Raw genomic sequence first — 26,957 nt, forward strand, 5'->3', positions numbered from 1 at the left:
TTAGGATTTTCCAAATCGCACCTCGCTCTGAGGAAGAGAACGGGAGAAGAAGGTGACGGTGGGCTGGGTGGGCAGGGAGCACAGAAGCCCAAGGTTGGGGTTCAGAACCTATAATTTAGCCCAGCTGTCACCTGGCAGTGCCTCTCCAAGGAGGGACAGTAAAAGGAAAGGATGGATGCAGGCTTGGAGGGCCTCTCTGCACTAGATTTCTGGAGCCTTCCCTGCTACCCCTGTGTGAGCCCTAGGCAGAGAAGGGGAGGGCTGGCAGAGTAACCTCTGCTTTGCAGCTAAAGGCTGAAGGCCCAGAGAAGGCAGGGTCTCAACTGGGTCAGCAGAGTTGCAGGCAGATCCCTGGTTCCTGATGCCCACATTCCTGCTGTGGAGGGAGGCCTCCCATCACTCCACCGCAAGTGGCCTGTGTGAACTCACACCTGGGTCATCCCTGGGAGAGGAGAGTGGCACTGGGGCTGGCACCGAGGTTAGGCCCACCTTTTATTCTTTACATTTATTTGTTTATTCATTCATCCTTCATTTATAACAATACATAGTAAATATCGAGGATATTCCAGGGGTTGTAAATGGCTGATTTTGATAGATCAGTCAGAGTTCTTCAGTAAGAAAAATGGAAGATGAGAGGGTGGAAGTGGGAGAGGGGACTCTCTAGGGTGGATCAAGTATTCCAAAGGCCAAGGGCAAGGTAAGGCGCACACTGAAGAGTTTGTGGTTCAGTTTGACCTGAACAATGACTTCTGAGGCTGGACATAGGTTAAAGCAAGTCAAAAAACATAAAAGAAGTTTTTATTTTATTACTTTATACTCTTTGACGATAGTAGTGAGGCGCTGTTGAAATATTTTAAGTGGGAAAGGGAAAGAATTGTAGTTCTCAGGGAGCATTCTGGTGACAGCTGTGAAAGTTGTCAGAGTCAAAATGAAGTCCCTTGTGTTTTTTAAAAAAGACAACAATGACAACAAAAAGAAAATAAAAAAGACTCCAGCAAACAGAGCTGGGAAAGGCCATGAAGAGCGGGTTCTCATGCATAAATGTTTGATAACAAAAACTATCACAAAACCCTCTGCAGAAACTGAAACATTTTCAAAGTCCATTGCAACCTTACACAAAAAATTACTTCTGGGGGCACATCTGCCTAGCAACTGCCTGCCCAGCCTCTAGGCCCACCCTTTTGCAACCCTCTGAGCTCTGTTCTGAGGGAAGAAAAGCAGGGAAAGAAACACAGGCATCTGGGATTGACCCCAGGCATCACGTTTGACACTGTCCAGAACACCCAGAATACAAGACTGCTGAGGGGATCTCTGCCTACACCCTGGGTGCTCCTCCAGGGTCCCCACCTTAGGAAGTTCCCAGTCTGCTGGGTGCAGTGTCCTGGTGCAGGGATCTTACCTCCATCTTGCTGTAAATCCAGGGAAGAACTTCTGTCACTTTGGTGTACACACCAGGTTTGTTTCTCTGGCCACAGCCTGTGCCCCAGCTGGTGACACCTGCCAGGTACCAGCGGTTGTTCTGCTCACAGACAAGGGGCCCCCCGCTGTCTCCCTACAGGGAAGAGGGGGCACATGCGCAGGATGGGACAGGTAGTCCGTAAGCAGGAAAGGGTGGGGTCCCAATTCCCACATCAGCCCCAACACCCCAGCCTCTCCCATCCCCAGGGTGCTGGGACCTGAGCCCCACCCACAGGTACCCTCACCTGGCAGGAGTCTCGGCCCCCGCGAAGGTCCCCAGCACACATCATCCTCGGGGTAAGGTAACTGTCATAGACCAAGTAGTCATTGCATTTCTTGAAGTCGATGAGATTGACCTGCACCTCCCGGAGGAAGGGGGATGTCTTGTCTTCAGTGAAGTGGGGTGGAGGAGACAGAGGATGGAAAGCCAGTGAGATTCTGGATAGCTTCCTGGTGGTCCAGCTGCCACCCCAAGACCTAGAATCACAGCCTCCTGGGAATGGAGGGTGCCATGCTTGTGCCTGGCTCCGACCCAAGGGAGGCCCTCTGTGGTTGGACACCCAGGGCATATTGGCACACATGCCCTCACACAAGACACAGCTCGTTGCACATGAGACAGAGACATCCATGTACACAGACACACTCACAAGCCTATCAGGCTACGTGACATGTTGCACAGCACTTGCCTACGTTTAAAGCACCTGAATACATCGCTTTGTTTAAGCATCTGAATACATGGCTTTGTTTGTTTTTGGAAGCTATGTGTCCTAAAGAGAGCAGGTGGCATTAATCCATTTACAGGTGGGGAAGCCTGGGGCTGGAGAAGTGACCTGCCCACAGTCACACAGCTAGTACAGTATAGAGACAAGACGAGAAGAAGGCTGTGTCCAGATCAGTCATTGCTTTGCCTCGCGGAGGGAGGGAAAAGCAGTCCCAATGCATGGCAGTGCCCTGAGTCTAACTGCGGGGTCATCCTGCTCAAAGTAAGCCATCTCACAGGACAAGGCACTCTGTGATTGGGATGACGTGAAAACAAGACCACTTCATCATCTTGTTTAAGGCCAAAGACAAGGGCATCTGCAAATCACAACAGTACCAAACATCCCCCTCTCCTGGCCAATACGAGTGACTGCTGCTTCCTTACCACTTAGAGCTCCTAGATAATTTTTTTTTTTTAATTGAGATGGGTTTCACTCTGTCGCCCAGGCTAGAGTGCAGTGGCATGATCATGGCTCACTGTAGCCTCAACCTCCCTGGGATCAGGTGATCCTCTTGCCTCAGGCCCTCTCGTAGCCGGGACTACAGGCACACACCACCATGTTCAGCTAATTTTTCTATTTTTTGTAGAGATGGGGTTTTGCCGTGATGCCCAGACTCGTCTTGAACTCCTGGGCTCAAGTGATTCTCCCACCTTGGCTTCCCAAAGTGCTGGGACTACAGGTGCAAGCTACCATGCCCGGCCTCTAGATAAGGTTATTAAGCTTCCCAGTCACAGAGTAACCCCTGCTTCCTGACACCATCCAATTTAGAGAAAAGTCCTACATCTTTGAACCCTCCCCAAGCCACCCAAATCCTATGAGAAGTCCTCTGACACGCTCTTGCTGAGATGCTCCATGGTTCTTCATGGTGTGCTCTCTCTTATTGCAATGAGCAATGAACTCAACTGGTTCAACCACAGCAGTTTTCTAGGTGGTCTTGACCAGAAGGCATTGTCACAGCGACCACACCGGCATATACTCAGGTGTCTATACATACACATTCACACCCAGGCCCATGAATCTGTATACCCAAACTCTCATCGACATAGGCCCTCATCTGTATACCCAGACACATTGCTTACACGCACTCACATATACACACACATGCACATGAATACACACACACAACCAAGCATCTTTGCCGCTTACCATCTGTCTCCCTGGTCTTGCCAAAGCCTGTGATCCAGCAGGTCTCATTGAGGCTAAAGGTCTGTCCATGCATGGGGAGGCAAGCAGGGTGGATGTGAGCTGCAACAAGACCTCCAGATGTCAGTGAAGGAACAAGGCTGAGACTTTCAGTAGGGGGAGGAAGAAGGAGCAGAACCACTCTGGGGGCAAGGAGGAGGCTCCTAGAACATTAATCCTTGACTCTAGAGTGGTTCTGAATCCTCCAGAACCTTGGACTGACCAGACACGAAACTGGATCACTTTATCAAAACCCACCAGCCTTTGGGGGCTACCAGAGGCTGAAAGCCATTCTGATTTCAGTGGTTGCCCTGTGGTCAGATGCATAAGCCTTGGAAGCTCCCTTGTACAAGCTGATACTGGGCAGCTGAGGGTCTCTCCCCACAAAGAGGGTCTCTCCTGGCAGAGCCTCTTCCATGTCTTTCCATTAGAACAAGGAACAGCAGCAGGCTAAGACCCAGATATTACGACCGTTGCATCTCAGCGGTATGTCCAGCCTGGTCTGGCAAGGGTACCCACTGGTTGTCCAGGGCCTGTGGCTCTCCCTCCAAATGTTTGCCCAGCACAAGGTAAGAAATCTCTCCAAACAGGAAACACATTCCTAGAGACACAGACCACAGAATTCCTGCTAACTTGATCCCACACTCGGAAATATTATATTTAGAAGTCACTGTTATATATTACTTCATAAACTCTGAGGACTGGTGTCCCTAGGGGGACCAGGGCATTGACTAACACACCTGAGTTTGCAGGAGGAAAATATTAGTTGATAGAATGTTTGCAGTATTCTCAACCATTTGTTACATTCACTGCAGTATTCTGCACCTAAGATAATGCCTGTCACATATTCAGTGCTCAATAAATGTTTAAAAAGAGAGAGAGAGAGAAGGCAGGAAGGGTAGATGGGAAGGATGATTTTAAATTCTTCTCCCATAAATTGGAATTAGGCTTTAAACATTGGTGTCTACCCTAGTTTTGTCTGCTAGAGAGTAAACAAAAAATAGATGAAGGAATAGCATGCACTATTAACAAAAATGCAAAATAGGATTTCTTTTCTCTGCCCCTTTTTGAGATGTAAAGTTTTAAAAACATGTAACACTGATATATGATCCATTGTTATATATTTCACTGTTTTTTATGGGGAAATTAAATTTACCAGTGAACTTTCACAAACGAAAGTACTTCTAGTGCTCTACCTGCCAAATGAGTTTAAGAAATCTTAAGAAAATCTGCACTGATTTCTAAACCAAAAATCAGGGCACATGTTCTGGCCACAGGACTACATACATCTGAGCTGTGATTCTCAGACTAAGGGTCTGCTTCCTGCCCAAAAGCCTATCAGAGTCTATTTGAAAAGCATACGCAATGTGAGAATAGCCTTCATTCGGTTTTAGAAATTATTTAGTTTTGGAATTCCAAATAATATTAAGGGGTGGGGGGTGGGTGAGAGGTAAGATTTGGATGTTTAGCCAAATACAGCCCGGGTTTGACAAGGTGAGAAGGCCTGCTCTGGTCCTGCAGACTGTGCTCTTCCTGTGTGCTGAGCGGCAGGGCAGGGGGCAGCGGGCATCCCTCACCTCAGCCCTGGGCTCCACAGACAAGGCTGGAGTTGCAGAGAGGCTGGTGGGCGTGTCGTGTCAGGGCGTGGCTCCTAGTGGGAGTGACGCTGCGTGGGCGTGGTTCTGGGCTAGCGCTGCCCAACCGAGCTCTTCCCAGGGATCCTCCTCCTCACCCCACTCTGATGATCTAACTGCTCTGACTCGTGATAGACACCGCCTCCACAATTAATGTGCGAGGAAACACCAGCTCACAAGCTCAGAGCACGAGAATGGCTAGACTAACCAGAGAGTCCTCCAAGGCTTCCAGAAATCCCGGTACTCCTCCTCCCTTTCCCACCTGTAAAACTGCTTATGCCAGGGGGCTCTGGCTCCATTCTTCAGGGTCCTCCCTGAGCCCCCATTACCTGTCCTCTCCAATCTTTTCAGGACCCACCTTGGCTATCCTTCCTCTGCTGAGCTTCCCCAGGATGATTAGTTGCTCCCGCCTGTGCCACCGTATCTCCCTGCTCACCCAAAACATCGCATAATTGACCTCTACTGGTCGTCTTGGTGTATGTCACCCATTTTATTTCTATTTGCAACTGTACTATAGGACTGCCATATAGTAGACGCATAGTATTTGATAAGTGAACAGATGAGTGAATGGATGAATGAATGAATGAAGTCTTCTTTGAGGTCCCCTGTCCACAGTGATCATCTGAGAACCTCTGCATTTCCTTTGTGTAGCCTCATTTGGTCCGTAGCAACAACGTTGTAGCAATTAGCTGTTTGAATGTGTACTCAGCTTATGTTCTCGACTGCAGGGTAAGCAATTTGCCAGTCTAGAGCCAGGTGGGGAAAGCATTGCTTGGGAATCAGATCGACTTAGTTCCAGTCCCAGAGCTACCACCTATTACTTGTGGCTTCGGGTAATTATCTCTCTGTAAAGTTCTATTTCCTCATATGTCAAATGAAGTTGATAATAGTACCCGCTCCACAGGGTTGGTTGTGAAGAGTAAATGAAATCCTATATGTAAAATGCCTACCATAGTGTTTGGCCTCTAGGTGCTCAGTTAATATCAGTGAAAGAATTCAATCTATTGATTAAGATCAGTACCCAAGCACTGACTCTGTCATCAATTTGTAATGTGAGATGTGTCATTTGGAGCAGACTTATTTATAGCCCTTGGGCTTCAGTTTCCCTAATTATACAACAGAAGTGTTCCACGTAAGGATCTTTAAGAGTCTTTGACTTCTGCCATGCAGAAGCTTTGGGGCCCAGATATGAGTTGACAGATGCTGGCAAGTGTGAGGGCTGCGGAGGGTGCTGGGGATGGGGGACAGGAGAGCGGAGAGTGCAGATTCACTCACCAGACAGGGTCAGGGGCTTGGACAGCCGCATGAGGGCGATGTCATAGTCATCCTCCTCGTCAGTGTAGTTGCTGTTGATGATAATCTCCGCGATGGAGGCTGCCTCAGGCAACTGGTGCAGGTTGCTGGTGCCCGCATACACCTTCCAGCCTTCCAGGACCTTCTCCCGGGTCCTGCAAGAGCCACAAAGGAGCGTGGTCCAGTACCTGCCCGGCAGCATTCACTGGCAGCATCTGCTACCTACAGGAGCCACAGTCAGAGCACCAGCTTGGAGGCAGGAGGATGGATAAAATGACCTCTGGAGGGAACCCTCTATCTTATCCCTGGAGCCAAAGCAATCCCCCACAGCCCCTCAAAAATTACGAGTTTGCAGCTCTGCACCTTACAGTAATAAAGAGGGAATGATGAGTAAGACCTCTGTGTGGCACTCACCCCCCACTATCTCCTCTGCAAGTCACCAAGGATCAAATAAGAGTCTTTGACTTTTGCCATGCTGAAGCTCTGGGGCCTCGATATGAACTGACAGATGCTGGCAAGTCACAGGGCTGCAGAAGGTGCTGGGACCAGGGATAGGGGGCACAGATTCACTCACCGGGCAGGGTCAAGGGCTTGTACTGATAAGATCTCAGTGTTATTACCCTCAGCAAATTCAGACAGGACAAAGTAACATACTGAACTCATTATTAGAGAGGCCAGTGCCCCTGAGGCCTGGTCTCAGAGCTCTTTCCTGCCCACCAGCCTGGGCTGTGGGCCCCCAGACACTAGGTCAGCTGGTGACTGTTAGAAGCTGATACAGTGCTCTCCCTGCAATCCCTAGCCCTCAGTTTCTGGGATAACTAGGGGCTCCTCTGCTATGCGTTCCAGTTGCAGGAAGCAGCAACAAACCCAAAGTCTTTTGCATTTCACCCTGTTCTTCAGGGGTCGGCTCCTAGTCCCTCTTCCTGCCTGCCTCTCTCCCTTGGGGCCATCAATGGGACTTTCTCATCCTTGGGCCTAGCTCAGAACAAACACCCCTGATCCACACTCTCAGGACCAAGTGAACACCCAAGCTACACCAGTGCCAACTGGCCCATGGGGGCTGGACTCACACCCCGAGTCCTCCTCCACGAAGAAGTCAATCTGCAGCCAGTCCTTCCTGGCGGTCCCTGACCCTGGGCAGTGTCAAATCACCTGCCTCTCAGGCACTTACACGAAGAAGCAGTGGGCGGCAGTGAGCACCCACTGGGCGTCAATGAGCGTGCCTCCACAGATGTGGGTGGTGCCGAAGTGCAGACTCACTTGCCAAGGCCACTTGCTCTCCGAGGCCAGCGCCCCTCCCACGATCCGCCCGGTCATGGCCCTCAGTCCGCAGTCTGGGGAGAAGGAGTAGATGTACTGTGAACCCTGCTTTTCCCAGGGTTCTGTCCGAGCTCCTGATCAGAATGCCTCTGCCATGCTCCCAGGGCCAGGACAGGCTCAGGCAGCCCCGTCCTGAAGGGCACCCACCCTCCCACGGATGGCCTTTGCTCCCTTATCTGCTACACACAGCAGTTCCCGTGAGACCATTGCCACCACATGGTGGGGTGGCTTTCTGGGGTCATTCAGTGGGAAGTTTGACCCCAGGCAGGTTCCTCTTTCTTCTCCTTCACTCATTCTTTCACTGATTTGACAAATGCTTTCTAAGTGTCCCAAGCTTTGGGCATTGTGCCAGGCATTGGGGTCATGATGGTAAGTCCCAGGACTGCCATTAGGAGCACAGGAACGCAGACCAGTTCTAACATCACCCTGAATTGACAAGCATTATAGTGGGGGTCTCTATTGTTTCTAAACATAGGAAGAATACACTTCTCTTGATGCACGGGAGACTCAGACAGCTTCCCTGGAATAAGAGGTTGCTGGGCTGAGCCCCTGCCAGAGTCAGGAGAAGGGGAAATGTTATCCTGGGTGTACCGGTGCCTTACAGGGACTCCAGCCCTGAAGCAGGCCTGCTGCCTAAGACACTGTTCCTGACTTGAACTCCAGTGCCAAACACCTCCCTTGGAGGAGTTCTGCCCCTCCGCCCTTTACTCCCACACGACATTGACCACAATCCAAGAAGAAGAATATCTTACGGGAACACTGGAGAGAGATATACCGCTGGGAAGGGCATTCAGACCTGCGGGAGGAGACACAGAAAGTGGGTAAAGGGTATATTAGCTACCTCCTCCAGGAAGGCTTTCTGATTGATTCCTGCTCAGTTCCTATCCTGTTTCCAAGGAAGCTACTCTTTGCACAGGAAGCAGGAGATTCTGAGCTTCTCCTTCATGTGTGACACTCTCCCTTCCAGTGCTTTGTCCAGAATGGCAGTGGTTTAGTGCAAATCATCGCTCTCATCCCGTCCACTAGTTTTCTTGTGGCAGATTGCAGACACTGGCCCCGATCCATGTTCTTTGAACTTAGGACTTCATTGTTCCAGCATCTTTTCACGGCTAAACAGATGGCCTGGTGCTCCTCTGACACACTTCCTCAACGCAGATGCAGAAACCATGCAGCACAGAGCAGGCATCCAGATGCAGCAAATTCACGTCCCTTCCTTCACCATTACTTCTCTTGGAGCCTGGCTTCTTCTCTGCCCTCTGCAGAGCAAACAATGCCAGCTGGCAGAGCCCCCAAACCTCCGATGCTTCCCACATGGCCCTCCCTGTCCCTGACACCTGCACCTGGCAGCCCCCTACTGCTGCTTCTCTACCCTGTCCCCAACCCCAGTGATGCTTCTCCCGCCCCAATCCAGGTCCACTCCCTGCAGCAGCTCTCAGTCCAAACACCTGGTTGACTGGAGGTCCCAAGGTTCGTGAATTGCCGCTGACAACCAGGTAAACTCTCAGGGGCACCCCTGGTCTCCAGTTGCTCTCAGCACTGAGCCTCAAACAGTAATTTTTAAGTCAGGAGGCAGTTTGGTGAATAAGGACTGTTTCCGAGATGCCCCTGAACACTCATGGTGGACTCCTGGAGGCTGGATCCTAGAAAAGCCAGGGAAGGGGGCTCCCTGACTCATAGACCCCCCCCACCCGCTCCTTCCCCTGCTCACAAACAGGCAGCCTGCCTGCCCCACCATACCTGTGGAGGCTTTCCTGGATGGTGGAGTTGTATCTCGAGATTGAGAAGCTGTTGGCAAAATCCCTGTGGGCAACCTCGGTTGTCCGGTAAGCACTACAAGGGAGGAGAGGGGAGAAGAATGAGCCTCCTGGAGACAGGGTCATCCCAAGTCCTCCACTAGGCTTAGAGCCCCACCAGCCCTGCTGACAGAGGGCAGACTATGATGGTCTGAATGGCGGCCAGCTCCTCCAAGCAGCAGTCAAGGCCCAAAAAAGTGCAGCCCCACCCACATATTCCACCACTGCCCTCATCTCCCCCAGCTCCCCTCCAAGACCCCCAGCTCTATGCACTATTCAGTGTTTCTCAGAGTGTACACTGGTAGCATTACCATTGCCTGGGAAGTTATTAATATTAGCAATGCTTCTGAATCAGAAACTGGGTGTGGGCCCAGCGATCATCATTTTAACAGGTTCTCTAGTGATGCTGATGCACACTCAAGTTTGGCAAACCCCAATCTGGCCCTTTTCTATCCAAACTGTGATCTATGAATAAGCAGCAGCAGCAGCCCCCAGACCTATTGAATCAGAGTCTGCATTTTAAAGAATCCCAGGTTACTGAGCTGTGCATTAAAGCGTGACGACCTCGGGGCAAGCCTACTGGATCTCAGAACACAGTGTGCCTGAGAATCACCTTGGGATGTTTGCTGAGCAGGTTTTAAGTCCTAATCCCAGAGATTCCGATTCCAACATGCATTTTCACAAGCATGGCAGGTGATTCTAATGTGTTCTACTCTCTGCGTGGAATTTATATATATTTCTAGAACATGGTACACCCCTGCATGACACCCTGGCATGACACTTTGCATATGCTGCTCCTCTACCCAGAGGGCCTGTTCCTCCCTTCTCTGCTCTTTCCACCAGTGCAGTTAGGCACCCTCTCCATTGTGTGCCCTTAGTGCTTCACACACATCCTTATCATTGCACATCACATCATACTGTGGTTATTGGTTTAAGCCTGTCTCACTGAACCACACTAGAGGTCCTTCGAGCCTGGGCTCCTGTCTTCATCCTTTGTGTCCAGGTACTACACAGTATCTAGCACATAATAAAAGTTCAATGAATATTCTTTGAATAAGTGGCGTTCAAAGACCTGAATGCCCAAGGGAGGTTCAGGCTTGCGTAAGGCCACACACACAACTCATGGATAAAAGATGCCCGTGGTCTTCCATCTGGATTACTCTGATCCCGCTTTTGTGGCTCTGGACAGGCTGAGGTGGGGTAGAGGACTAGTTCCAAATCCTAACCCCCACCCCAGGTGTTTTCAGGGCTTCTTCTGTAGAGAACCTACAGTGAGATCTTAAACTCTTCTCCCCACGACCTCACACACACTGACAAACCCCAAACTACCCGTCTTGAAAACTCAGTCCAAGAGGGAGATGGAGATGTGTGTCTGGGCTGAAAATCAGGCACTTCTTCAAAGTGGAAAGTCATCGCTCACCTACTCCTTCCTCTACCTGTTAGCACTGCCTGATTTGTTTAAAATCTTTAGAGCCAAAGATCCTTATGATTCTGCCTGGCCTCACCTGGCCCATTTCATTCTCCATTTGATGAGGTCTGGCTCAAGCCACGGTAGCTGTAGCTCGAAGTCCATTGAAGGGCTTTGCACAACCTGAGCTTCTAGTTCCGTGATATAAGAAGAAAAGATCTGCCCAAATGCCTACCCAAGGCGTAGAGCCACCACCGCGATGGTGAATGTGATAACGGATGTCAGGGTGCTTTGAGGCAAAGAACCATCTAGGAGTCCGATACTATTACAGATCTATACATCATTATGTTGGCCTCAGGAAAACAATTTGCTCCAGACTCATAGGATCTCAGGGCTTCTGACTCTGAATACCTTGAGGGTGTCCAGAACTAGTGACATCAGCCCTGGTCCCCAAGGGTCTTTTTAATACAACGTTTCTGCAACATGCTTGAGAGGCCCTGTGAAGAGCCTGAGACATCCCTGAAGCCTGGACTCTGGGGCCGGGTTGGGGGTTACCTCTTGAAGCCCAGCTGCTGGCAGATCTTCTCTGAGTAGGAGTCATTCCAGTTGCTGCTACAGATGGGAAGCCACTGATGGGAGGACCCAGAGTAGATTTTAAGCAGAGACTTATCCCAGTCAAACCTCACTGCAGGGCAAGAAAAAGGCAGAGCAGGTTCTCAGCACCTAGGAAGCATCAAGCTCTTGGATGAGCTGAGTGAGGCTCTGAGAAGCGCCTGTCCTGACAGCACTCCTTGCTGAGGCCTGGGAAAAGTCCAGGAACGTGGCCTGGGTCATGGGGGGTCAACCAGTACTCAGAAGCCCAGGATGCCTAGCATGGACAGAGCCAAGGCAAAGTCACCAGAGTGCTACAGACTGGTGCAAACTGTGTATCAGCTCAAATGGGAGGCAATGGACAGGGAATCATTGGGTCTGGATTACATACATGCACACATGCCCACATACATACACGCACACACACAAACACACACATGCACGCACACACACATATACACACACAGGCATGCCTACACACACATATATGCAAACAGGCACACAAACACATGCACATGTACACACACACACGCACACGCACACGCTCGCCCGCACCCAGTCCCCTTACCGCAGCCCAGCTCATCACTCTTCAGCTTGCAGTCCACCACCCCGTCACAGCGAACAGCATGCTTGGGACAGCTCTCCCTCTGCTCCTTGTACCTGATCCCTGTGTGGCCCCGCCAGAACCGGACTAGAGAAAAAGAAGCAGACAGCTGGGTCACGACCAGCTCCACAGAGATGAGATACTGAGCAGCCCAAGGCCCTGGGGGTTCTGAGACACCGACCTGCAATCCCTCTTGAACTCTGGGGCTCTCGTCCCCCATCTGTATGGAGAGAAAGGCTGCTCAGGAATGCTCCGGAATGCTCCAGAAAGCTCCTGCAAGCATGGCAGCACCAGGCAGATTCAAGCAGCCAGCCACCCAGAGAGAGAGAGAAAGAGAGAGAGAGAGTGCTGTGGAGATGGGGACCACCTTGGGAACTCCCCTCCCTACATACTGGCAAACACAGTGGCCAGAGAAACCACCTCCTCCAGTGTCCCAGAGCTTCCCTCTCGGAACCCCTCTGCCATCCCATCTTCTCTGTGTTCCACAGGGTCACAGCAGATAAATTTCTGTCCTCACAGTCACACACGCAACCACCATCTGTCTGTTCTCAAAGGCGACCATCCTTCCAGTCTCAGAAGCTCCTGGGTTTTTTCCTTCTTCCCCTCCTCTGCACAAGGGACACCCCTATGCTCAGTTCTTTCCCCATGACTTGTCTTTATGCCTTTAAATGTCTTTTCATTCAATCAGCAATTCTAGGTGGCTGATTCCCACATATACAAGTTGGAGCTAAAACAAAACAGTTTTACAAGCCATATGTGCAAATCTGCCTCACGATTTCCTCCCTCTCTAACGGCAATCTCTTTCCAAACCAGGGGCGGTGGGCCCTCCTGCCTGGAGGCACCTCCCGTTGGCTGCCTCACAGATCCAGGTTCTAATTTCTCACCCCGCCTCTCCTCCTCCACCAGCTCCTCAGCCCCACCCCTTGCTTCTCCTCCAGGGCCCACTGTGCTCTCTGTCACCCAGGGTAAAGTTCGCCGGTGTGTGACTGCTCCGTCCAGGTCCCGAGACAAATCCCTCCTAATCTCTTGGGCTGGCCCCTCCTCTCTGTGCCCTGGTCTTCCTCCCACATCCTGGGCACTCAAACCCCAGGGAACCCTGGGCAGTCTCCCTTGGAGTGCTCATGGAGCCCCACATGGATGCGTAGTGGAGAGGGTGCTGGGCCAGGTGGGGAGTCGGGAGGCCTGGGCTCTAGTCCTGACCCCACCAGGTAGCTGCTCGGTGACCTGCAGAAGTCAAGCCACCTCCCTAGCCCTGGAGGTCTAGAGGCCTCCCTGGCAGAGCTTATGGGGACTTCAGGAAATGCTGTGAAACCACGCTGAGAGCTTTAGTTCTATTCTGTGAGCCCACCCATGGGTGCCATCTGGCCCCTCCACGGGTCATTCCTGCGGCTTTCATGGAGCGAGGTGCTCTGTGGTGGGAAAGGGAGGGAGGGCAGGGCAGTAAGTCACAGCAGGCACCACGCCGAGGCCTTTATGTGCATTATGACAGTGATCACCCCACCCAGTCAGACAGGTGGGGAAACGGAGGCTCAGAATGTTAATGGACTTGTCGAATTCACACAGCTGATCAGTGGCAGAGCTGGGGCCTGTGTGGCACTAAAGCCTGCTCTGCCAGTACACTGCCCCTCCCTCAGAATCCCCTTCAACAGCCCTGCGGGCAGACGTTTCCACGTGCTGGTCCACTCCGCCCTTCACCACTGGTGCTGCCTCTTTCACAGAATCCTCACTCTTTGGCCTGGCGTTTAAAGCTCTCTACAGCAGGGCCCAGCCTTGCTGAACCGAGCAGACGGCCACAGGTGCCTGACTGTTCCTTCTCCACTCTGGTTAGGCAGGTCCCTTCCTCTCCCCCATGCTGTCCTTGCCACCTGGCTTCCCACATTTTCTGTGGCTGCTCATTCGCTCGGATGCCCTGCTGAGCATAATTGCTGTCCCACCTTCCAGGTCTTCATCTGGCACCACAGCCATAAGAAGCTATCCCCTGTATCCAGCCCACACAGCTGTCATCCCCTTCTCATAGTCACACTCAAATGCATTTGCCCTTCAAAATTTCCAGCTATTCCCCCAGGAGACTGTAATCTCCCTGAGGACAGGGCAGAATAATGTACATGCACATTTGCACTGCCTAAAGTTTCCCACTGTGCTGGGCTCATAGTGGACCCCTGAGCAGAGAGCCCTGGGGCATGCTTGAGTATCTTTGCTGAAGAGAATGGGGAAATGGAGGGGGCCTGAACCCCTGAATGCTGAACACATCATCCCATTGACTGAATATCCTTGACAGACTTTTTCCAATCAGTGTTTTCATGTGTTTTTTTTTAATAGCTAGTATTTGTAGATTTTGTTCCAGGAATTGTGCTGTTGTTGATTTATTCCTCATAATCTAGTGAGGTTGGAATGAGATCTTATGGGGCACATAGTAATGAAATGGGTGAATGAATTTTGTCCCATCAGAAGATGCAGAAACTGAGCTCAGAGTGGTTAACTAACCAGCCCAAGTAAGCTGCATAGGAAGTGGCACAGATGAGACCCAAGCTCAGGTTCCTCTGACTTCCACACTTTTAACCTGGATGCCCCACAGGGGCCTGGAGGCAGCACAGTCCGAGGCCATTTGCAGGAGTGTCCCTCTCCGGACACGGTAGCTGGGAGAGTGGGTGGTCCCGACACCTGTCCCCCCGCCTGCCCCCATCCCTGGGTTCCACTCTGCCTGGCAGTGCCCGGAACCCACCCCTGCACCCTCCATTCAACTCACAGAGAATGATGAGTGAAACCACCAGGGCAATGAGGAGGAGCACGCACCCGATGAGCGGCAGCCGCTTCTGGCCCTCCCGCCAGGTGAACTTGGGCAGGCTCGTACCTAGGAGCAGGGCAGCAGCAGGGGAAAGTGAGGCTGGAGAGGAGTCTGACGAGGTGGAGAGGGTGGGGGAAGCAAGGCTGTGGCCCAGGAGGGCCCCGTGACGATCACTCCACCCCAGAAGTTGAAATGGGATTTTATGGGGCACAAGGTCAATGGAATGAATGAATGAATGTTGTCCCATCTGAAAATGCAAAAACTGAGCTCACCCAAGTAGCCCGGGGTTACTTGGTGAGTTAGTGGCAGAGTTGGGATTCCAATGCAGTGGGTCTGATACCAAAGCACCTCGCCCACCCTGGAGAGGGCAAGGCTGTGGGATGGGCCCCAAACTTCGAGTGATCCTCCAAAGCCACGTATCATCCAGGCCTGTGTGTACTGTGGTGGTGGGGAAAGTCTGAATTCTAGGATGTGAGGAGGGCAGCATTGGGGTGGGCAGAAACACTGATTCCTTAAGGGCAGACCCAGTCCCCAAGGCCTATTCGACCTCTCTGACTCCCTAATAGGTGAACCATGCAACCCACAATTTGGAAGGCTGGGGATGGACTTGAACACCTGGTCAGAATCTCTCCTTTTCCTCGCCCACCCACAGATGGGCCCCCTGATCATGACCTTGTCCCACTGCAGACCCCAGCTTCTTAGGCAGACCCACAGGACAGCACAAGGAGAGAACCCTGTGACTAACCAGGGGACCTTGCTACTGAAACCAGTGCTCTGACCTGGGTTGTGCAGACTCCAGGGTGACACGCTGCTTTGTTAGTCCTGGCTTCTTATCACCTACCCCCCTTCGCGCCTAATTTTCCACTGTCTCAGGTTTTCACATTTCACAAAAATGTTTCCTTTTTGCCCCCGCCCCCAAGTCCCTCACTGCCCACCCCGCTGCCTCCCCTTCCCCGCATCGTTGTCTGCTATCAGAGCAGGGCACACGGGCTCTGAGATTTCCTCCCTGCCCATGGGCTGCTTCCCATCTCTCTTGCCTTCCCTGCAGCGTCCCCCTTACCTGGGCTCTCCCTGGTGGCCCTGGCAGCTGGTGCTGACCTGGCAGGAGACGATCGGATGGGTACAGCCCCCACTGGTGTTGCTCTAACAAGGTACACTCTGGTTGGGGAGGTTGTCACGGAGGCTGACCTGGCAGATGATGACCTGCCGGATGAGGACCTGGAAGGTGAGGACCGAGCTGGAGATGCCCTGGCTGGAGATGCCCTGGCTGGAGATGCCCTGACTGGAGATACTTGGGCTGGAGATGCCCGGACTGGAGGTGCCTGGGCTGGTGATGCTCGGGCTGGAGATGCCTGGGCTGGAGGTGTCCCAGCTGGAGATGCCTGGGCTGGAGATGCCCGGCCTGGAGGTGTCCCAGCTGGAGATGCCTGGGCTGGAGATGCCCAGCCTGGAGGTGTCCCAGCTGGAGATGCCTGGGCTGGAGATGCCCCAGCCGAAGGTGTTCTTGCTGGAGATGCATTCTGAAAGCAGATCGAAGAGTGTCCCTCAGGCTGCTCCCCTGCCAACTCACCTCAGCTGTCCGCTCTGCTGCACTAGGATATGAATGCTCTCAGGCAGCAGCTAGGGGTTGAGCAAAGCCCCCCAGACAAGGAAGCATCTGAGAGGAGGACTGTGTCCAAGGACAGAATGAAAGCTCAAAGAGTCTGCTGTCCCCCAGCTCCCCTAGGGGCTCCCCTGCCACTTAGGACCTGCAGAGAAGGGTAGAGGGAAATGAGCCATGTGCCCAAGGATTGGGGGTCACCCGCTTAGGCTATGCATGTCTAGGAAGGGTTAAAGGAAGAGGCTGCTGGGCTGGTCACTCACTCTGAGACCTCATATCAAGGGAATGTGGTCCCCTATGGGGAAAGCAAAAACCCCTTCTGCCCTCTTCCCTTCCACCTCCTACATCTGCATCCTTTACTTTCATGTATGTGTGTTAGATTATAAAATATTGTTCTTACTATGAGCTGTAATCCCTAGTTAAGCACTAGTTAAGAAAAGCCCTGACCTGCCAACTGAAGGGGCAGAGCACCAGTGTGAGCTCATCTGAGGGAGAAAAAGAATGCTGTACAAAGGCCAGACTAAGGTCTTTCCATAACAGGGACAAGCCTCAGCTGCAGAAGGCCCTGCCCTTCCTTCTGGTGGTGGCCTGGGCCTCGGCTCCTGCCAGAGATCCTGGCATTGTGGCATCTTCACTGGCCTGCCTGGTCTCCCTTCCTCTTTTGTGCACACTCTAAGTCTTCCCCAACTTCAGGGGGAATTCCCGTAAGCCAGGACAATAAAATACTAATCACTCGCGTGCATGGCACTTTAGAGTTGAAAATAAACTTTCACATCTGTGGCCTCATGATGGCCTCACCACATCCCTGGGAGGTTAGTACTTTTGGAAGCCCATTTTACAGATAGGGAAGCCAAAGTTCAGAGCTCAGCTTGCAGAATCACAGAGTCAGGGTTTGATTCTACCCCATGCCTGTTTGTCTCTAAGTCTCCTGCCCTTCTTGAGTCAGAAGAGCTTCCCAGCACAGTCTTTGTGAACGGCACGTACAGAGTGCTCATTTTGCCTTTGTGAGATTGGTTAAGAATGGGGCCCCGTGGCCCAGGCAGGGAACCTGGGGATAGGGCGGAGGGTTACAATAGGGATCTTGGTCTTGTGGTACTTTCTGGTGTGACCCACAGTTGGGCCCTGTGACCTGCCAAGACCAGGAGGTGCCTAGTGGTCCAGAGCAGCGGGGTCAGGTGGGTCCTCAGGTGCTCTGGGTTAGAGAGACCAGGTTGGAATTTGGCCTGCCTCTAAGGCGGCTGGGTGCCCCAGGCAAGTGACTTCGCCTCTTTACATCTCAGTTTCCTATCTGTAAACTGGAGTGAAGCACCTTGCTTCATGGTACTGAAGTCACAGATCATACCTGTAAAATGCCCAACAGACAGTGAGGGCGTGATGAGCAGTGGCTGTGATGGAGGGGTTTTGTTTGTTTGTTTGTTGAGTCTTGCTCTGTCACCCAGGCTGTAGTGCAGTGGCACGATCTTGGCTCACTGCAACCTCTGCCTCCCAGGTTCAAGCTATTTTCCTGCTTCAGCCTCCCCAGTAGCTGGGGCTACAGATGTATGCCACTGCACCTGGCTACTTTTTGTATTGGAATCTCGCCCTATTGCCCAGGCTGGAGTGCAATGCCATAATCTTGGCTCACTGCAACCCTGCTGGGTTTAAGGGATTCTCCTGCCTCAGCCTCCCGAGAAGCTGGGATTATAGGCACCCGCTGCCGCGCCCAGTTCATTTTTTAAAAATTATTATTATACTTTAAGTTCTAGGGTACATGTGCACAACATGCAAGTTTTTGTATTTTTAGTAGAGATGGGCTTTCACCATGTTGGCAAGGCTGGTCTCAAACTCCTGACCTCAAATGATCCACCCACCCGCCTCAGCCTCCCAAAGTGCTGGGACTACATGCATGAGGCATCACACCACACCCAGCCAGTAGTGGGGTTTTGTTTGTTTGCTTGTGAGAATGCTGGGCTTGCTATGAAAAATCTGTTTGAATCTGATTGTCTCCATTCCCAATTGCATTTCCTGGGCAAGCGACATAACCCTTCAGTGCCTGATTCCATGCATGTGAAATGGGCAGACCTTACCTCCTTCCCCCGGATAAATGGGTGATACACATGAAAGAGCCTGGTCTATAAATGTGTGTCAAACCATGACAAAGATAACAGCCCACTAGCACTTTCCGGGATCCCATTCCCACCTCTTCACAGCTCTTTGCAGTTGATATGGTTAGCCTCATTTTACAGATATTGAAACAGAGGTCCAGGCAGGTTAAGAACATGCCCAGATTCACACACTAGGTAAGTGACAGCTCAGATTCTAACCAGGCCTGCTAGGAGCAAGGAGGGCCTTGACCTACAGTGTCACAAACATCCACAGGATCTACCTTCTTCTCTTCAGGGCTTGTATGTGCAGTTTTGCACCATTATGTGATTTGATCCTCACAAGTCTCTCAGTTAGCAAGCTGGGCAGGAATTACTACCCCCAGTTTGTACACAAGGACCCGGGGCTCAGAGAGACCAAACAGCCCACCTGAACGAGCTGGTGGTCTTTAGGAACTCTCGCACAGTCTTCTAATTCCCAGGCAGCTCAGGCTGTCTCTACCTTAACAGGATCCTGCCATCCGGCCCCAGCTGCCCCATCAGGAAGAGGCCCAGAGGAAAATGGGTGGGCAGGTGGGGGAGGGAGCTGGGGAAAGCTGTAAAGCTAGAAAAGGAGAAGGGAGTCAGGCCAGAGAGGGAACTGGTGGTGAGGGAGCATGGGTGGAAAGCCAAGAGCTGCAGAAAGGGCGACACATCCAAAAATGGAATGGAGGCCCTGCAGGCCCTGAGGCTGGGGGTATCTAGCTCTGGTCTGAGTAGAGCAAGTGCTCTGCTGTCAGAGCCTGGGAGGCAGGTGGAAAGCCACTGGATCCCCAGACCAGGGCAAGAGGAGAGTTCTGGAGCCTCAAGACCTGAAGGAGAATTGCCCATGAAGAGAACTACAAGTCCCAACAGGGGCATCAGCATGAAAGGGCAGCCCCCATACCAGATGAGAGCAGCATCCAGAGTGAGGCCCCCGCTCCACCCCCTGACTCTGACCCTCAACCCAAACCCTCCCAGACATCAAGAAGAGTTCTCATCTTCAGGGATCATCTGAGTACGAGATTCCACACCAGCCTTCTTTAGGCACTTCACAGCCTGCTGTCCCATGCTGCTGGAAGTTCTTCCTGATATCTAACCTGTTACAGCACTAACTCATTTCTTTGCCCCAATTCTTGGAGAACAACTGCTGAGCCTCTAGCCTCCCACCAGAGGCCTGACCTCACCCTCAGAGTAGAGGCCTTCAGCAGCTGGGGAATGGGAAGGGGAGGAGACTACTTGTTTGTTTGTTTGTTTGTTTGTTTTGAGACAGAGTCTCCTCTGTCACCAGGCTGGAGTGCAGTGGCGCCATCTCGGCTCACTGCAACCTCCACCTCCTGGATTCAAAAGACTCTCCTTCCTCAGCCTCCTGAGTACCTGGGACTACAGGCACGCGCCACCATGCCCAAATTTTTGTATTTTTAGTTGAGATGGGGTTTCACCATGTTGGCCAGGATGGTCTCCATCTTTTGAGCTTGTGCCCGCCTCAGCCTCCCAAAGTGCTGTATGAAACTGAAAGGTTGATCTTCTCTGCTGAGGTGGGGTAAAGGCTCAGAGCCCACCGCAGTCCCCGCCAGCTGGTCTCCAAGGCAGACGTGAGCCACCACGCCCGGCCGAGACTTCTTATCCAAGGTCCCAACCTACAAGGGGCAGAACCAGGACCAGAACCCAAGCTTCCCAAATCCTGGCCTTTGGCCGTGAGCCGAAGACTCAGGAATGGAAGTAAAATGACCAAGTCCTTGATGTGTCCTGGTGTCTCCACAACTTGCCTGCAGACCAAAGGCTTCTCAGCCTGCTCAGGGGCAGGTGCACAGGGCGGGGCAGGGGAGTGTGGTCAACTCTGAGCCACGTCCCTGGCCTAACTTTGCCAACCATTCTTTCCTGGCTGTGCCTCTCCTCCCTACCTACCCCTGGGGTGGTCTCTGAGGTTACCCCCTGCAGTAACATAATTATAAGCCCTTACCATGCCATGGAACAGGCCCACACCCCAGGCTGTCACTGCTACCACCTGGCTATGCTTCTGCAGCTCCTAAGGGTCCTCACCCAAGGCTTGTTCAGGGCCCTCTAGACATTTTGGGGCAGGAAGCAGCATGGCAGGAAGGCAGGGCAGGGATCCGCAGGAAAGCAGTGAAAGGCAAGCTACGGAGGGCTAAGAGGAGCAGCCCCTGGCTCTGGGAGTCTTTCCAAAGCCTGTCCCTGGACAGAAGTCTGTAAGAATTTTTACTCCCGCTTTACAGACTGAGAGGTAGAGGCCCAAAACGTTTGTGTGCTTTGCCCACAGTTGTTCAGGCCCATCTTATAGTAGAGGACCGACTAAAATCCAAGGCCCCCTGCTTCCAGCCTAGAGCTCTCGACACCACAGCTCCCAGGGGTAGCTCCCCCGTGAGGCGAATGGGATGTTTTCCTGGTTTCCAGTTGCAGACTCTGCCCCTTGGGCTGTTACCTGGTAGGGATGGTAGTAAGTTAGCCAACCCCTGAGTATGTCCAGCCCTTGGCCTCTCCTGGACCTTCTGGAGGCCCAGCCAGTGATGCCAGGGAGAGGGAGGCCTCTGTCTTTGCTGAGTGATGCGGGCTCATGGTTGCTTCATCTCAGTGGTTACGGAGCTGCTGCCGTGGATTGAGCCCCAGGCTCTGCATAGTGAGAGCTCTCCAGCCATAAGCAGCAGCCTGAACTTGGGAAATATGCACTTCAGGTCCCCCAGAGCCTGGGCTTGCAGTGTGAACGATCCCATAAAAAGTTCTCCCGCAATTGAACAGTGAGAACACTTGGACAAAGGATGGGGAACGTCACACACCAGCTCCTCTGGTGGGATTGGGGGAGGGGGGAGGGATAGCATTAGGAGATATATCTAATGTAAATGACGAGTTAATGGGTGCAACACACCAACATGGCACATGGATACATATGTAACAAACCTGCATGTTGTGCACATGTACCCTAGAACGTAAAGGATTAAAAAAAAAAAAAAACTCTCCCGTTAGTCCTGAGGAATGTCCAGCAGGCAGCAGCAGCTGCGATGATGCATCTTCATGGCCTGAGGGCAGGTGCATCAGGGCCCCTTTCAGTCCAGTTTAAGCCAACTGGGCCTCCCTGGTCAGCCCTGGGCCATTCCTTCGTAAAGCTATCACCCAGGGTTGGGCATATCACAGGCTGTCGGAACTGCAAGGACTCTGAAAACCCTCTAAGCCAGGTGTGGTGGTCCGGCCTGTAGTCCCAGCTACTTGGGAGGCTGAGTGGGAGAATGGCTTGAGGCCAGAAGCTCAAGAGCAACCTAGGCAGCATAGTAAGACCCCATCTCAAAGAAAAGGAAAGAAAAGAAAACCCACCCAAGCCCTTTATACTATTGATGAGGTGATGAAGGCCCAGAAAGACTGTGTGACTTGCTCACGATCACACAGCCAGTTGGGGACGGTGCCAGTTCTAGAACCCTGATCTTCTGGCGCTCATCCTTGGGCTGTTACACAACACTCTGCGCTTCCCCTGTCTGTCCCTTACCAGCCTCCATGAGAAAGGACCCTTCCCAGACAGAGGCCCCCATGGCAGCGTCTCTCTCCCAGTGACCCTGGGCATCAAGGGGGCCCATAGGGTGGGCACAGGCAGACCATAGGCCAACAACCCAGCACTCTGGGCTAGGCAAGAAGAAACTCCCCTCCCTAAACCCTTCTGGAAGCACTGGGGGCACTAAGAAAGATCAGGAGCTCCCTTCAACAGAGCCTAAAAACCCTCCTTGCCTGTTGGGAACCTGGGGTGCCCTTGGTCTGCGGCAGGGGAGGCCTGAACCTTTCCCAGAGAGGGCCATGCTGGACTGGGTGACTATTTTCCCTTCCTCACGGCTAGACCCAGGCTTCACTGTGCCTCCGGGTACCCAAGGCCCTTTCCTACTCTCCCCTCCCTGAACCCAGAAAAACCCCACAAATATAGGTTCCCCTCAGCACACAGGCATCTTCCCCACCACCTCCTCACCCACTACCAGCATCCCCAGCACACACGCAGTGTACACCTCAGGGACTCGGGTCAGCCCTTGAGGCAGACTGAACTCCAGAAGCAGCCAGAGCTGCAGGGCCTGCCTCGCCCTGGGGGTGTGGGGCCGGGGGAGCCTCACTTCTGCTCCTAGGCAGGCATGTGACCTTGGGGACAGTCACATCCCCCTCTGGGTCTCAGCTCCCTCATCTATAAAATAAGGGTGTTGGACAATCAGCGGTTTTCAAACAGGGTTCCACAGAGCATTTCAGTTTCCATGGAGGTGCCTTGGAGACCAGCTGGCGGGGACTGCGGTGGGCTCTGAGCCCTTACCCCACCTCAGCAGAGAAGATCAACCTTTCAGTTTCATACAGTGGAGTCTACGTAACATTCATTTGAACAAAAGAGGCAGCTGCTACAAAGAACTTGAAAGGGTAAGTGCTGAAGTTCCTTCCAGTTTCCGACACCTCCTGTGCACATGAAAAAGCCTGGGAAATCCCTGTTAGACCAGAATCAAGACGCCTCCCTGTTCATTCTTTCATTCATTCATTCATTCATTCATCAAATGCTGTAAAGAACATGGAGTGCCCACTATTGCCAAACAAATAATATTTGATTGCCCAGGAACTTGCTGCCTCATTGTTTCCCTATGTCTGTGCCTTCTCTTGCCACCAGTCCTAGGGGACTGGCGGCAAGTCACTCAGGGCTGGTACATAATGGCGGCCCCGCTAAAGTTTTGGGTATTGCTTCCCTCCTAGGGAAACCAGCCCCCATCTGGTGCTGTCAAGGCCTCCGCTTGACTGCTAAAGCCGGGGTTCCCTGTGGTGGCTTCCCTCGCGCCTGCGCCACCAGTGCCCTGCCCACTTGTCCAGGCACATCCACCCTCATTGTTGCTATACCAAGAGGAAGCTGTTTTGCCAAAACAAGACACTTAAGCTAAGTGGCCATTGTTACAACAGTCATCCTTCCCACCCAGCTCCCCAGCCCAGGGCCCAATATACACACTCCCACACGCTTACACTCACATCTGCCAAGTCTCAGGGGACAATGCAGGGGAAAGCAAGGTGGTTGTGTCAAGGGAAGTCTGCTCCGCACCAATGACAATGTGAAATAGAGGACGAGGTGAGGGCTGCACACCTGCAGTGGCATAGGGCAGGTGCCAGGGTCCTTGGGGTGCCTGGGACTGGGAGACGGCAGAGTGACTTGAGCCTGCGGGTGAGCCATCTTGGGAACTGCCCAGCCCCCTCTGGAAAGGGTGCCTCATCCTGGACCAGCGCCAGGCCCCCAGACGGTTCTCACTAGTCCCTAGCACCTGTAGCCTTGGGCTAATTTCGAACCTGTTCCATTTGAAGAAGGCCCAGTATAAGAAAATCCACTCCACAAAGGAACATTGCTTCATCAATGGGTCTAATTCAGTCTTTCTTTAATAAGCATTGCACTGCTCTGAGAATTAAAAATGTGACCCATTTTGAAAAGGCACAAAATATGCGCTGTCAAGAACAAATGCACACATCTGGTGTGGCGCACCTGCCATCCCGTTCTATGTAATTCCAGACTGTCAGGGAGCCAGAAGGGAGCCTCAGGGGGGAATTTGTCCAACCTTCTTCTTTGGTGGGAAAGCTGAGGCACAGGGAGAAGGTGTTTGTCCAAATCTGTAAGAGCCAGCGCCAAATTCTAGGCAGTGATGATAAATTTCAATATTCTGTGACTCTATCTCTATCTATCTCTATCTCTCTATGCCAGACGCTGTTCTAAATGAGCCTTACTATGGGAAGGACACTATTTTGAGACTCCTTGAGGTAGGTATGAAATTAAGTTTAGCCTAAAGCTGCCTCCTTACATATTTTAAGTTTGAATCAAAAGGTTTCTCCGTACATAATGAACTATAACTCAACTGGACGTGTACACAGACTGTAAGCTACTCTTGTTAACAATCACCAAGTTTGCCCAATCAAAGGCAGCCAACTGTTCAAACCGTGTTCAAATAAGGCTGTTTCTGTAGCTCACTTCCATTTTCCAAACGCTACTTGCCTTTTTCTGTCCGTAAATCCTCTCCAACCACGCAGCTGTGTGGGAATCTCTCTGAATCTATTCTTTGGGGGACTGCTCCATTTGAGAATCATTCTTTGCTCAATTAAACTCTGTTAAATTTAGTATGTCCAACATTTTTCTTTTGAGAGTAGTGTTATTATTCCATTTTACAGATGAAGAAACTAAGGTACAGAAAGGTGAAGTGGCTTGCCCAAAGCTGACGGGGAATGTGGTCAGTTCTCTGTCTACCACAACACGCAACTTTCTTTTGAACATGAGAAACCGAGACCCTTCTCCACTTCTTTTCCAAGGTCCCTCTGAAGATCCGGCAGCTGCCAGAGGAGTGCCATCAGGCTCAAGCGCACTGGCCGTCATCTTCCTCACGACATTTTGGAGTTGAGGGACAGAAATCACAATGCATCTGTCTGCAATAAAGCCCTCAGGGAGAATGCACCAGCTCAGGCGACCAGCTTCTCCCAGCCCACTCCTATATAACCAAGGTTAAGAAATCTGCTGCAGATGGGATTACGAGCCCCAACTATAGGCTCACTCTCTTGGGGGTTCCATCTTAAATAGGGGAGTAAAGTTAAGAACCTTAAATAAGGATGTAATGATTCCATTCTTCCATTCCAAGATAAGTTTGGACAATCTTTTTTTCAGAATGAACATGGTACCTGTCATAATATTTGACACTTAATTCATAGATTAATTAGGAGTTCCCCAGTGAAGTCTGTTCTCTGTCCTGTATCCCTCCAGCAACTTTCAGATTGGTCCCTGACTCTGAAGAAATGAGCTTCCCAGGAAGACATCGCCCCATCACCCTGTCTCAGGGACAGACTATCCATCTCCAGTGGGAGCATGGCCACCCTCCCGATAGCTCAGCCCTTCTCACTCTTGGGTTTAGGGACCATCTAGTTTACGCTCCCAGCAAATTGCCAAGGAGGAGGCCGCATGGCTGTGACTAAGTGTTCAACTTCTGCATGCCCCTGTGTACCCTGCTTACTGCTCAACAGTAAGAGGCTCTGATAACCTCCCAAGGCCTAGGGCCAAGTGACTTTGGTGAGGTAGAGACAAGAACCAAGGGGCCCAGAACAGAGGGCAAGGGAGGCAGCCTGGGAAAGAAGAGTCAAGAAGGGGCTGGAAGAATGGTGGGAAAAATGATGGTAAAGTTTGCAGAAGCACATTGGGGGTTCAGAATGGACCGCAAGACAACTATAAGCCAGAACATAGGATGAGCGGACGTTTCCCAAACCCAGTGCTGGCCCATTCTTCCACCATATCAGTAAGGTACAGAGAATTTGGAGAGGGGCAGAAGACAAGACCTAAAGGAGAAATGAGAGCACAAAAGGGATTTCCTGGAAGAAAAGAAAGTAGAGGCACAGAAGAACAAAATCTTTGGCAGCCTTCATGTGTGTATGACTGGCTTTCCCACAGAGGACAGGCTAGCTGCTCTCTCCCACCCCAAGAGCAGCAGAAGAAAGGAGCTTGAGTGGTGGCAGGACTTGTGGTTAAACATCAGGAAGCACTTCCCAAGCATGAAAGTTATTAAGCCCTAAAAGAAGTGACTAAGGGAGGTTGAAACATCCCCTTGAAAATCTTAAATGCACACAGAAAGTCACAGTTTTCTGGGAAGGTTTAGGCGTGTAGTGAGGGGTTTAGACAAGGTGACCCTGAATTGTAGTTAGAATGCTTTTGATTTTCCAACCAGCAAAAATGAGATTAAAGTAGATTAGCCTGGATTCCCAACCAGTCAAGTTGATGCTGTAACAGCATGGATGCCTGGCAGAAGTGCTCACAGGCCACAGAGCAGGAACCCGCGACTCAGCCACACAGCCCTGGGGTGCTTACCAGCCAGACCCCAATCCCAGCACCTTCTCCCAGGGGCTCTTTCTAGAACCATGTTAAAAGGAGACCAAGCGATCTTGATCCTAAGTAGCTTCAAACTAGAAGAGGCACAGCCAGTTTCCCCCGAACCTGAAACACAGAGGTGGCCGTCCCACCTGTCTTCCAGCCTCAGCCCTGCTTCCTCAGCGCTGGGAGGATCTGGTCCGAGGCCTGAGGTCACACTCACCCCGTGGCTGTCCCTCTCCATGGTCTCTGAGGGAAGAGTCCTCCAGGCTTAGCTGATGTCGAGGACAAGATCCATGTTGGCCCCTGGCTTCCCAGGCATGTGGGGTAAAGGGGTTGGAGGGCCAAGGGCCAGCCCCCACCAAACGGGGCGGGGAAGCCGGTTGGGATACGTGAAGTAATCCCCAGTATAAACAACACAGAACTTGCCAGACCTGTTCCTCCGCCCCTCCTCGTCGAGGCCATCCCAGTTACTCAGCGAATACTGAATTCCGAATACCGGGAACCTGAATCTGCCTTTACTCCTGAAACTGCCCCCACAGAAGCAGTGGAGTGCTCTGAGCTGCTTCTTCAGAGGGGCCCTGAGAGA

General features: G+C 51.9%; 1 protein-coding gene across 1 annotated transcript; it reads right to left on the bottom strand.

Moving 5' to 3' along the window:
* On the bottom strand, positions 1–26,690 carry TMPRSS13 (transmembrane protease, serine 13). Its single transcript, XM_011926866.1, has 13 exons — positions 26,592–26,690; positions 15,890–16,349; positions 14,791–14,895; positions 12,009–12,131; positions 11,405–11,534; positions 9,386–9,478; positions 8,401–8,444; positions 7,500–7,662; positions 6,311–6,483; positions 3,366–3,464; positions 1,704–1,846; positions 1,400–1,552; positions 1–27 (listed from the first exon to the last, which is right to left on the bottom strand). Exons 1-13 carry the CDS (start codon positions 26,610–26,612, stop codon positions 1–3), a joined length of 1,734 nt encoding a protein of 577 aa, XP_011782256.1. The 5' UTR covers positions 26,613–26,690.
* Between the last annotated feature and the right edge of the window lie 267 nt (positions 26,691–26,957).

Source organism: Colobus angolensis, unplaced genomic scaffold (genome assembly GCF_000951035.1).
Source record: "Colobus angolensis palliatus isolate OR3802 unplaced genomic scaffold, Cang.pa_1.0 Scaffold7, whole genome shotgun sequence".
Taxonomy (NCBI): Eukaryota; Metazoa; Chordata; class Mammalia; order Primates; family Cercopithecidae; genus Colobus; species Colobus angolensis.